The 12,145-nt window shown below is 48.0% G+C and overlaps 1 protein-coding gene across 3 annotated transcripts in view; it reads left to right on the top strand.

Moving 5' to 3' along the window:
- The window catches only part of Tmem114 (transmembrane protein 114), a 72,464-nt gene that overhangs the window by 25,130 nt on the left and 35,189 nt on the right, over nt 1–12,145 (top strand). For 2 of the 3 annotated variants that reach the window (XR_002389374.2, XM_087202925.1), the window contains exon 2: nt 10,268–11,129. Coding sequence is in view for 2 of the 3 variants with exons in the window: in XM_087202925.1 (XP_087059051.1) it covers nt 11,099–11,129 (31 nt within the window). In the remaining variant the exon portion in view is untranslated. The remainder of the gene's footprint in view (nt 1–10,267; nt 11,130–12,145) is intronic. The other variant, XM_087202927.1, reaches the window with a different exon arrangement.

Below are 12,145 nucleotides of genomic sequence, written 5' to 3'. Positions count from 1 at the left end.
CTCCGTTTTGTAGGTCAGAAAACTGAGGCTCAGAGATGCAAAATTACTTGCCTGGGTGGGGGTGACCAAACCTCCACAGACCTTCCACACGGCCCCTTCTCACTCCTGCTCTGCCATCCATGCCGGGCTTTTGGTTGTGTGCAGACCTGTTCTTCTTGACTTGCCTATTAATAAATTTCTGCGCATCCTTCAAACTCAGCCTCCTCTGGACAGTCCTCCCCCTTTCCTTGCCGGGCTGAAATAAGGGATCTCTGTGTACCTACAAGGGCCATGCTTACTTCCACTGGCTTCTGGACGAGGCTGTACTTTGTCTGACCACTCCCTAGTTGGTCACTAGCCAGCTGCCGGCCCTGGGTACAAGCTTGATGCCTCTTGGCTGAAGGAGGACTAAGTTGCCATTTTGACTTATATAACTTTGGACGTGACTACCATTCTTTGGGGGAATTTTAGCCATGGGTGAAAAGGGTAGCTTGTGCAAAAACAAAACTTTCCATTTCTTCTTTCCCAGCTTGGCAAATGTGTTCCAGACAGAGCAGTGCAGAACTCCACAGAGAGAGAGGGCAGGAGAGCTCAGGCGGGGGTGGAGGAGTTCAGTGAGCCAGACTGGCAGGAAGGGACTGCAGGCTGATTGATCGCTGGGCCGTGATTCATGCTCATGGATAAAGGGCTGTGTGTGGAGCGAAGAGGTCAGGTCTAAGGTCACACGGGAGCTAAGGAACCTGGAATGAGATTCCCAGGGGAGGCAGCCTGGCGTGGGCACTAAGGCCCAGGCCTTGGAGTCCTGGATTCAAATTCTGGCTCTTTCCCAAGGTTACCAGCCATGTGATTTGGGCAGGTTAATCTCTCAGAGCTTCAGTTTCCTTCATCTTTAAAATGGGGATAATAATGCCCACCTACCTGTCAGAGTTGTTTAAGGACTGAATGGAACAGTCTGCCTTGGTGCCTGCATATACTAGTTGTTCCACAAACACATTTCCCTTTCTTCTCCTGCTGTCCTTAAACAATAGTCCTTGAAGAATTCATACAGATGAGGGGCTGGCAAGCCATGGCCCTCTGGCCATATTATGTTTATTTGTAAATGTGATAAGGGCTTACTGGAGCCCAGGCAGGGGCATTCATTTACGACTGCAGTGGTACTTGCCTGGTGTGATGGGAGGGGTGAGGGGCTGGCCTGTCCATGCTCTGGCCTGTAGTACTCTCTGGCCCACTGAAGAAAAGTAGGCTGACTTCTTGTATATGTAGATATGTATCTTCAATATAGAGCCTCCTTCTGTTTCACTAATGTCTTGCTGCAGACCAGAGGCCCCTAACTCCAGCACTCCCAGGCCCTGCCTGGTCCTGCCAGTGCATGGTTTGCTTATGGAAACATTCTGCAGATGCATACAATTTTGCCCATTTTTCTTAAAACACGAGGTTCTCTATGTCTTCTTGCTGGATGTTTGTTTTCCATGCTTGATAGAGATTAAATGCTAAGGAATTTATTTCTCCATTTAATTAGTATTTATAGAATGCATGTTCTGTACAGCATATGTACTACAAACTACTACATTTTAAATTCTTAAAATTCAAATTAATTTACAACTAAACAGCCACACGGGACCAGTGGCTCTCATTTTGAACAGCATGGCCCTAATAGATATACTTTCTAAAATCTGCCCCCAAATGCCTCCTTCATGATTTTTGCCAAAATTTAGATGACTAGTGTTATGTAATATTTTCATTTCGATTAACTCACTTGGTTAAAGTGACATCTAAAAGAACTCTCTGTGCTACTGAAATGAAGAACCACTCTTTCTAGCTACAAAGAGAAGGTGGCTGTGAAAATGAGTATCATGGAGTCAGGACAGGGACAAGAGATTCTTCTGGAAGTGCCTGTGCCCATGTCAGCCCTGGAGGCTCCTGCCTGCTCCACCCCAGAAGGAAATGACAAGTGTTGGCTGTGAAGGGGCTTTGCTCTAGCATCAGCCTGAGTCTTCCTCATGACCATCGGAGGAAGAAATGGAGAGGAATTTGTGACATGCACCATCCGCAAACACCTCTGGTCCCACCCCTTCTGGGGGACGCATCCCACCTGGGAAAGTGGCCCCTGCATGAGCTGAGGAGCAGCAGACGTGCTTTTCTCACCATTCTGTTCCCCTGGCCCAGCACATGGCCTGGCACTCAGCAGGTGCTGTGTGAGTTGTAAGAATTAATATGTCCATGATGCATACAGTGCCCAGCACTGCTCACCGATGAGTTTATTTAATCCTCCCATCAACCCTGTGGAATAAATATCATGATCATCCTCACCCCCATTTTTACAGATGTGAAAACTGAGGCCCAGAGAGGTCAAGTGCTTTGCTAAAGGTCACACAGATACTGTTCTAGTTTCCTGTTGCTGCGTATCAATATCACCACAATCCTGGCAGCTTTAAACAACACATGTTTATTACCTTGAAGTTTCTGCAGGTCAGGAGACTAGGGGAAGCTTAGCTGGTCCTCTCCTTCAGGGTCTTGTTAGGTTGCAAGTGGGGGATTGGCTTGAGCTAGGATGTTATCTCAAGCTTAACTGAGGGTGGATCCACTTCTGGCTCAGAAGCTTGTTAGCCAATTTCTTTTCTTTTCTTTTTTTTTGGACATTATTTGTTTCATCAAAGCCAGCAAGGGACAGCCCCCTTAGAAGGTGGAGGCCCCAATCTTATGTCATATGACCACTCTCACCCTCCCTGGGGAAAGATGACTGCCCAGGGCCATCAGCACCAAGAGGTGTGTGTGTGTGTGTGTGTGTGTGTGACAGGGCTGCCTGGGTTTGTTCACATTGCTGCTGACTTAACCTGGTTTGTGTTGCTATAGCAGAATGTGACTGAGTAGGAATTTAGACAGAAAAGAAGTGCAGTCTTCACAGTTCCATGGGCCAGGAAGTCTGCTGTCAAAGTGCGGGCATCTGGCAAGGACCTTTCTGCTGTGTCACCCATGGCAACAGGTAGAAGGGCCACAGGGTACAAGCACAGGAAGAGAGCAAGAGGGCGTTGATCTCTCTTAGGAGGGCCCACTCCTGGGATAACTGACCCACTCCCACAATAATGCAGCCAGTCCTTTCATGAGGGCTGCCCCCTTGATGGATAGGCAGCACCATCAGGCAGGACCTAACCCTAACCTGGGAGAGTAGAGCACAGAGAGAACACTCCGAGTCCCTTCTCCTTAGAGCTCTGTCTCCACAGTGCTCAGTCTTGAGGTGGCCCTGGGTTGAGGATCAGAGGGCAGCAGTCAACACCCTCTGCAGGTCCATTGTGGGCTGGTTTGTACTGGTTCCAGCCATGGGTCATGTGGCCCAGAGATGAATATAATACCATGGTCAAGATGGTCTGCCTTTGGCCAAGGTCCTCTGTCTCCCTCTGGGCCTTAGTTTTCCTGGTATAAATTGATAATACTGATAGCACATGTGCATAGGGCAGTTCATCATAGAGCTAAGTATCTAGGTTGGGGCCTGCTACACAGGAAGTACTCACTAAGCCTTACCATCTTAATAGTTTTTTCACTGTGGAGAGCTGCTGGTGCCCTCAGTCTCAGCAGTCTGGCTATGTCGCTGATGTTGTCCACAGCCCTCCAGCAGCGAGTGTGGCCCTGAGGGGCACATTAGCTCTGCTGGGCTCTGACCTTTGCATCCAGCTGGCTGGTGTTCATCAGGGCCCTTTTATCAGTGGCTTTTTACTGCATGCTGTCAGGTGGAAGAGTTGTTTTCTGGTAGCCTTCAGTCCTCATCTCTCGAGCTGCTCTGAAGCTTGAAAAGGTTAGAGTGAGAGGTGGGAAATGAGGTGTGTGTGCTGGAAAAGATTCATGCTCCGAGCTGACTGCAGTCTTCACCTCTCCGTGCTCATGCTGGAGGAACAGTCACTAAATACAGTGGCCAACTCGATCCTCTCTGTACATTCTTTCCTTAAGGAACACTCTGCCCTGCATCTGTGGTCCTAGGTGGGGCTGTCAGTCATGAGCATCATGCCTTTGGGAGGGTGTCACGTGCCCCAGAATAGCCAGTCACAGAGCCCCAACTTCCTAGCACATAACTTCAGAAAAGGGGTGTGGCCCAAACAGGACCAATCAGAGCCTTCTCTGGGAGTAGTCTGTGAATTTTGGGAGAGGGATCCTTTTAGGCCAGGAGAAGACAAATCTGGGATTTTTGTCTGCCATGTGGTGAAAGCCTGAGAAACAGAAGCAAGCTGAGCTTGCTTGATTGGTATAGACAGAGCCCTAATGCTTTCTGCTCCTGGATACATTACCAGAGTTTTAGGGCAAGAGCCCTGGCTCTGAGGGTCCCAACGGACCCGGCTTGGGCACTTGTCCCATAATCTCAGTCAAGGAGATGTGCAATGGTGAAGGGCATGAAAAGGAACTTGAACCAGCGTGGACATGCTGGAAAGCACAGAGAGATTCAAGGTCTGTCTGACGGAAACTATAGGATTGTATAGAAAAGGGGACCAAGGCAAGGCTTGGGGTTTGTGTAGCTGGAGAGATTCATACAGCTGGCATTGTGGGCAACTCTGGTCAAATCATGGTCCTGGAGAGACTTCACTGCTTGAGGGGGCTATTCAGTTCCATCATGAGATGATGATGGCTCTTGCTTAGAGAGGCAGTGTCAGTTCCCATCCTGGGGTGATTGCTCCCACTTCAGGGCTGACCTCATCACGGGTGGTCTGTGAGGGTCTGCTTTTCCTGGTACCTGAGGTGATTACAGGTGTAGCACAGTGGCTGGAGACCTCTAGGCATCACTCCAGGGTACGTCAGAACCTGGCAATTGAGTGTCCCTGCAAATCCTGAAAATTGCTTTAGTGACTCTTACCTTGCTGTCCTCAGTCATGAAAGGGGATGAAATAGGTCAGGTACATTTAGTGCTAGGAAACCCTGTATATATAACAGACACTCTTTACTTGCCTACTTGCAGAGCTGAGGAGGGATCAGACCTAAAGTTTTAAGGCAGTGAGGGAGACATCTAAAGTGAAGGCAGAGGTGCCAGCTTCATCCTGCTTTTAGTTACCACTGGGCATCTGCAGGCGTGGCCTCTAGGTTCCTGTTACAGGTTCAGCCATGCCTGGAGCCAGCCGCACTGCCGAACGCCCCTTGATTCCATGAGCCTTTTTTGCCTTAAAATATTTGGGAGTAGGTTTCTGCAGCTGGAAGCTGAATGATTCTTAATGCTATGTGATCTATTGAGCACCATGCTTGTACCAGATACTGGGCTGAGCATTTAATGAGCCCTGTCTGATGGGGTTTGAGTGAGCTGCTTCCTCTCTCGGAGGCTGCATTTGCTGGTATGTAATATAGGGATGCTGTTACTAGAGTAGCATTGTTGTGAGGCTTATGTGAAATCACATGTACAGAGCTCCTGGCACATAGTAGGTCCCTGCTGTGTTAGATGTTTTTCCCTGACTAGGGAACTCTGACAGGTATCTTTGTGTGCGCCTTTTGGTACAACTGCCTCTGCTTTTCCTGAGGACAGATTCCCGCAGTGGAACTGCAGAATCAAAGGCTGTTCTCCTGTTAAAACCCTGACACAGAGTCCAAGCTGCTGTCCAGAAACAAGCTGACTGCATTAGGTATCTGTTGCCATGTAACAGATGGTCACAGACTTAGTGGCTTAAAAGGACACACACCTGTTTTCTCAGTGTGATGGTTAATTTTGGGTGTCATCTTGATTAGATAGAGGGATGCCTAGATGGCCGAGGAAGCACTGTTTCTGAGCCTGTCTGGAAGGTGTTTCCAGAGGAGAATGGTGTGTGAGTTGATAAACCAAGAGAGAAAGATCCACCCTCAACACGGGTGGCACCATTGGAATGGCTGTGGGCCCAGGTGGAAAATGAAAGGTGGGTATTTGTTCTCTCTCTTTCTCTCAATTTCTTCCTTCCCCTCCCACCTCCCCTCCGTCTCTCTTTGCCCCCCACCCCGGGATGGGACATCCTTCTCCTTCTGTTGTTAGACATCAGGATTCCAGGTTCTTCAGGCTCTGGACTCTGAACCTTGCGCCATGGGCCTATCAGAGGCTCTCAGGCCTTTGGCCTCAGTTTGAGGCTGCACTGTTGGTTTCCTCGGTTCTGAGTCTTTTAATCTCAGGCTGAGCCATGCTACCAATATCTCTGATTCTCCAGCTTGCAGCTAGACTGTCATGAGACCTCTCAGCCTTGTGATCATGTAAGTCAATTCCCCTAGTAAATTCTCTCTCATTATCCCATTGTTCTGTCTCTCTGGAGAACCCTCACTAATACAGTCACCATTTCTGTGCATTGGGAGCAAGAACACAGCCTGGCTGGGCTTCACTTTCTTTCATGATGATGCAGTCAAGGTGCCAGCTGGGGTTGGAGTTTGATTTGCAAGTTTGACCAGGGAAGGAGCCTCTTCCAAGCTTCCCCAGGTTGTTGTAGAATCCAGTTCATCTGGGGCTGCCCGCTGAGGGTCTTGGTTCCATGCTGGTGCTGGCCAGAAGCCACCTTCCTTTTCTGGTGATGTTGGTCTTTGCAACATAAGCTCATGCAAACACAGAGGGCAGATATGCCAAGATGGCAAGCAAGATGGTAATTACAATGTCAGGTAATGTAATCACAGGCATGATGTCTGATCAGCTCGCCTGCATTCGCTCAGAAAGAAGCAAATCTCTGCTCTAACCACTCTCACAAAAAGGCAGATCCTATGAGGGTGGGAATACTGGCAGATTGCACTGGGGGCCACTGCTTTTTTTCTTATGGATTGTACCCACTGTGTCCCTATCTGAGATGTCTTTGCTGTATATTTTCTTCTATTTCCACCGCTTTACTTTTTATGTTTAAGTCTGTGATTCATTTACAGCTAATTTTTGTAGATGGAGCAAAGCAAGGAGGGAGGTTTATTTTTACTTTGCATATGCTATCCAATTGAGTGAGGCAGTTTTAGTCAAAGAGCACAGGATGGAAAAAGCAACAAGCAGGACGATTGCAGCTCTAGTAATAGTGTGCTACCTGGGAATGCTGACTGTGTGCGAGGCTCTGGGTAAGTGTTTACCCGCATTCTTTCATTTGTTTGTCACAATGGCCTGATGGAAGTGGAACCAGAGGCATGTCATCTCAACACGACACATTTGATAAATTAAAACCACCCTTGACAGATTGGCAGTGCTCCATGAGATGTTTTTTAAAAAATTATCGAAGGTGTACAATACACTGTCATTATGTAAATAGGGATGTGCTGACACACACACACACACACACACACACACACACACTCGTAGAGCTACATTTGTTTGCATAAAATATGCATAAATATCTCTGGTAAGATACAGATTGCTAAGTGTGGTTCATATGACATTTACATCTCTTTGCCCTTTTATTGGTTCATCTTTTTTTACCTCCACATTTTCACCTGTTAATTGGAGAAGTTAATATCCCTGCCTTGTAAGGCTGTTGTGAGGATTGAGACATTGTATATAAAACACTCAGAACAGGATCCTGCACCCAGAGAATGCTCAGTTGATGCTATTATCATTATTTTTTTCATAGAAATAACATTGGGAAGAAATGCACCTGATACACTGATGTAAGTTTCTCTGGTTGTAGGATAATAGCTGAAGTTCTTTTTCCCCCAAGATTAAAAAAGTAACATGGTATTTTTTTTCTCCTTCCCTTTTATTGGTACATTTTAGGTATACAGTATGTTTACATTTATCATTGGGTGCTTGTACCTGTACATGATGTATCTTGGTTATTTTTTTCCCCATTACCTGTGCGCCCTTCACCCCCTCCACCCTTCCCTATTTACTTAGATTTCATTTCCATTTTTTTTCTTTTCTCATAATTTTTCCTTTCCTTCTTTTCCTTTCCCCTTCCCCTCCCTTCACTCCTTCGGCTTTGGACCTTTTTTCCTATTTCAAATTATCAATTATTCATTTTAATCATTTTAACCCTTGTTTACGCTATCAGTTTCTCACACTAGTGAAACTATTCAGTATTTACACATGTGTGTCCTGTTTATTCCACTTAAGAGTATGCTGTTTTTATAATAAACACTTCTGCTCCTTCCCTGCTCGATGACCCAGTCGTCTCTGACTGCAAGTTCTCTGGGGGATTCTGTTCAGACTATAAGTGATAGCCCAGGCTGTGCAAGGCCAGTCCTGTCTGGCCTATGTCTAGACACTTTATTTCCCTCGCCTGCTGTAGAATCAAGATACTACTTAACACTGGAAAAATATTCCCGAACCAAACTCCAGGCTCAGGTGCCACGATGTGCTAGTGGAGTCCATCATTTGTAACCAGGGCAGCCCTCTGGGGGGTTTGTGTATGACTGGAGGCTGTGCCTGTGTGGGGCAGAGGTACCTTCTCCTCAGCTTCGTTGTGCACAAAACAACAAAATCTCCAGGTCTAGGGAAAAGAGCAGAAGTGGGTAGGGGAGGTGGTTAATGTGCTGGCATTAATAGGCATCAGTTAGGCCCCTTTTCAGAGGGAGATGGATGGCCAGAGAAGTCTCAAACTTTGACACAGGTTGGGGAGGTGGAGACACCTGGGTGAATTGTTGAAGTCTCTCTGGAAGCTATTTTGCCTTGATGCCATGGAACTATTGAGGAAGCTGTCCTGATTTGCTCTAGGGACATTGGCTGCCGGGTCTCTTCACATTGGATGCACAGATGTCATTCTAGAGAGGAGTGGTGAAGGTGTGGCCAGGTGTCCTGCAGCTCCGCCTCAGAAATCCATATTTATTTGGCACAGTTTTCCCCCAAGCCTTACTTCATGGGCCTGCTCTTGACTTTTCCATTGTCTTCAGTAGCAGAGTGCAGACCAGACCCTACTTTGAGGGATCAGGTGAACCCGGGTTCAAATTTCTGCTCCTTTAGTGACTCTGCCTAAGTTACTTTAGCTGCTGCATTTATCCATTTTTCACTGCTGCAATGAAGTACTTGAGTCCGCCCAGTTTCTAAAGTGAAAAGGGTTCAGGAGCTCATGGTTCTGGAGGTTCGAGGGTGTGGAGTCTGCATCAATTAGCTCAGCTCTGGTGAGGGCCCTCTTGGCCACATCACATCATGGTGATGGCAGTGTTGGCAGCTCATGGGGAAGAAAATGAAAATGTCTCCAAACAGAAAGGCAGAGGGCTGGGCAGGGCTGGGCAGGGCTGGGCTTGGTCCTTCTATACCAGCCCTCTTGAGAAGACTGGGGCTGCGGCTCTGTAGTAGAGCACTTGCCAGGCACACACAGGACCCTGGGTTCAATCCCCTGCACCACAAATAAAATCCCCAAAGCCCTCTTGGGAGAATGAAGTCAGGGTACCATGAGCTACCTTAATCCCTTCTGAGGGCAGGGCTGCCAACGACCTACGAGCTCCCGCTGGGTCCCGCCTCTTGAAGGTCCTTTCACGTTGCCATGGCCACACTGGGGACCGAGCTTCCAACAGAAGGACCCAGGGCTGAGCCACATCCAAACCTTAGCGCCTCCCTCAGCCTTGGTGTCCTCATCTGTACATTTGAGTGACCGTGGGTGCCTGCCTAGTTAGGATTCATGGAATGAGGCAGAATGGTGGCCTACTAGACATTCACATCTTAATTCCTGAAACCAGCGATCAGCTTGCCTCACAGGGCAAACAGGACTTTGCAGGTGTGATTCATTTAAGGATGTCAGGCTGAGAGAGTTTCCTGGATGGTTTGATGGTCAATGTGACCTCAGGTACTTGACAAGAGGGAGGGAGGGAGAGAGGAAGAGGATGCAGGTGACGCTAGAAACTGGAAAGGGTCCTCTCCTAGAGCCCCCAGAATGAGCTCGGCCCCGTGACACCTTCACATAAGCCCAGGGACACTTGATCTCTCCCTCTGGGCCTCCAGAACTGTAAGGGGACAAATTTGTGTTGTGTTAAGCCACTGCATTTATGATCCGTTGGCATGGCAACCCTAGGAAACGGGCACAGGATTGCTGTGAGGATGAGATCTCACCAACAGGCCAAGGGTACAGGGGAGGGCCTGGGTGAGGACGAGAGGGGGCTACTTGAACATCCTGGTATGCTTAGAGGTTTTATGTCAGCACTCAACAAATGGTAGTTATCATCAAATAGCATTATTGCGATCTGCTTCAGTTACAGTGCAGAATAACATATGCTTCTTTCCTTTTCTCTTTCCCCAGACCACTGAGTTGCCTGGTGCAGGCTGGAACCTTGTCCTATTCTTATGGTATCTTTAGTGTTGGGCATGTAGTAGCTGCTCACTAAATTGGTGCTTGCCAGGTAGAACTGAGATATCCTTCTTTCTGTGCCTGTAACGGGTGGAGTAACTGTCTCATTTTTTTTCTAGGCCTCACTTTTTCCCTCTGTGAGACAACAAGCTATGGTTTCTTCCAGCCCAGTGGTTCCAGTGCCTTCACCTCACTTCCACCAGCCCCTGCTGAGCCACAGGGCAGAGAAGGATCGACAATGTGTCACAGTCTGTTGTTGCCGGTCCTGCCTGGAGAAGAGGGTTCCTGTGCCCCAAAGGCTGGCAGTGTCAACACAGCATGACCTGGGAAAGCCGGCTGAGTCTCCCCTCCTGCATGGTTTGTGATGTTCAGAATCCGTATCAGGGACGCCCAGCCTGGCCTCCGGCCCTGGCCTTGGAGGGCTGTGGGGAGCTGGCTGAAGGCTGCTGCTGGGTGCTGATGTGGCAGTTCTGATGTTAACAATGTGTGCAGATGCCAGTCTTTCCAGATGGCCATAGGCTTTGCGGGGCCGGGGGAAGAGCCTGGCAGGTATCTGCTGTCCTCGGTGCTGGAGCAGTCAAGAGGTTGTGGCAACAGAGCCAGGCATGGGCTGAAGGCCTATGCCTTGCCAGCTGTGTCACCTTGCTGGGTCAAGCTCTGAGCTCCCGAGTCACATTTTGTGCTGGCTGGAGCTGATGTTTGCTGCCTGTTTCCTGTGGGCCACCGAGGGCTCTGCTGTGCACTGCCCCCGAGTGCAGACCTCCTCTGCAGGTGGAGAAACTGAGGCTCTGTGAAGATTCTGACTGTGTCCGAGTCCAGCCTAGGAAACTATGTGGGGCTGGTGTGAACCTGGTGGGCTGCCCCAGAGCCCAAGTGCTAATTGTGGACCCCGCAGCCTCTCTGACAGCGACCACATCTGCCTGCCAGGAATGCTGTGCTAATGGAAGTTGATGGCTGTGTGGTGCCAGGTGTCCACGTTCGGTAGGTGCTGCTTTATGATCGCTGTCATTGTCACCTCCACCGCTGTCAGCCTCACTCCTGAGCTCTTTCCTTCCTGCTCTGACCTGCAAAAGTCAGACATAGGCTGTTAAAAATGTGCATGTATATTTAATGATTCAGTGGTTTTAATGTATAAGACAAGATTGAAAAATATTTACATTTAAAAAATGTATTACAGTAAAAGACACATTGCCATCAGTTCCCACTCAAACTATTCCCTCTTGCTTTGAACACACTTACTTATCCCATTGATCATGCCACTTTCTGGAGCAGTTCTGGATGTCCTCCTTTGTCAGTGTCTGTAGTTGTTCTGTCATAGTGACCTTAATGTCCTGAACCTTTCATAGTCATCTCGACTGTGGGAAAGGTCAGTAGTCACACAGTGCCAGGTCCAGCGAAGGCAGTGCATGAGGGGACATCGTGAGGTATTTATGAACCTGCCTGTCCATGGGATGACACTCGACAGTAGCATTCACTGGGTTTTTGATCGCACCTTGTGAAGAGACTCACAGAAGAGAACTTCCTGATCACACCCCCTGTGCACAGAATTGTGCAACCCTGATCATGATCCAAGTTTAGATCATTCTGTCAACTCTCAAAGCAACCTCCTGCCCATTTACTGTCATCCCTCAGCGTCCCTGTCCCTGTGCAGTTGCTAATCTTGTCTGTCTCATCTGTCATTTCTGGACCTTTAATGTTAGCAGAATCTATTAAATGTGGTCTTTTGCTATGGACTTTTTCCACTTAGAACAATGATTTCAAGTTAATCTGTATTGCAGCATGTATCATCACTTCATTCCTTTTCGTGGCTGGATAATATTCCTTTGTATGGGTAGACCATGTTTTTTTTTTTTAATTTTATTTTATTGGTACACTTTAGATATACAATATAATGACATTCATTATTGGAAATTTGCACCTTTACATAATCTCTCTTGGTTTTTATTTTTCCCCATTCCCCTGCCCTCCCTTCAATCCCTCCATCCCTCCCTATTCAC

The sequence above is a fragment of the Heterocephalus glaber genome, unplaced genomic scaffold, assembly GCF_053883595.1.
Source record: "Heterocephalus glaber isolate CG9 unplaced genomic scaffold, H.glaber_assembly_v1.0 deba00001781, whole genome shotgun sequence".
Classification (NCBI taxonomy): Eukaryota; Metazoa; Chordata; class Mammalia; order Rodentia; family Bathyergidae; genus Heterocephalus; species Heterocephalus glaber.
This window is presented reverse-complemented; position numbering and strand designations above follow the sequence as displayed.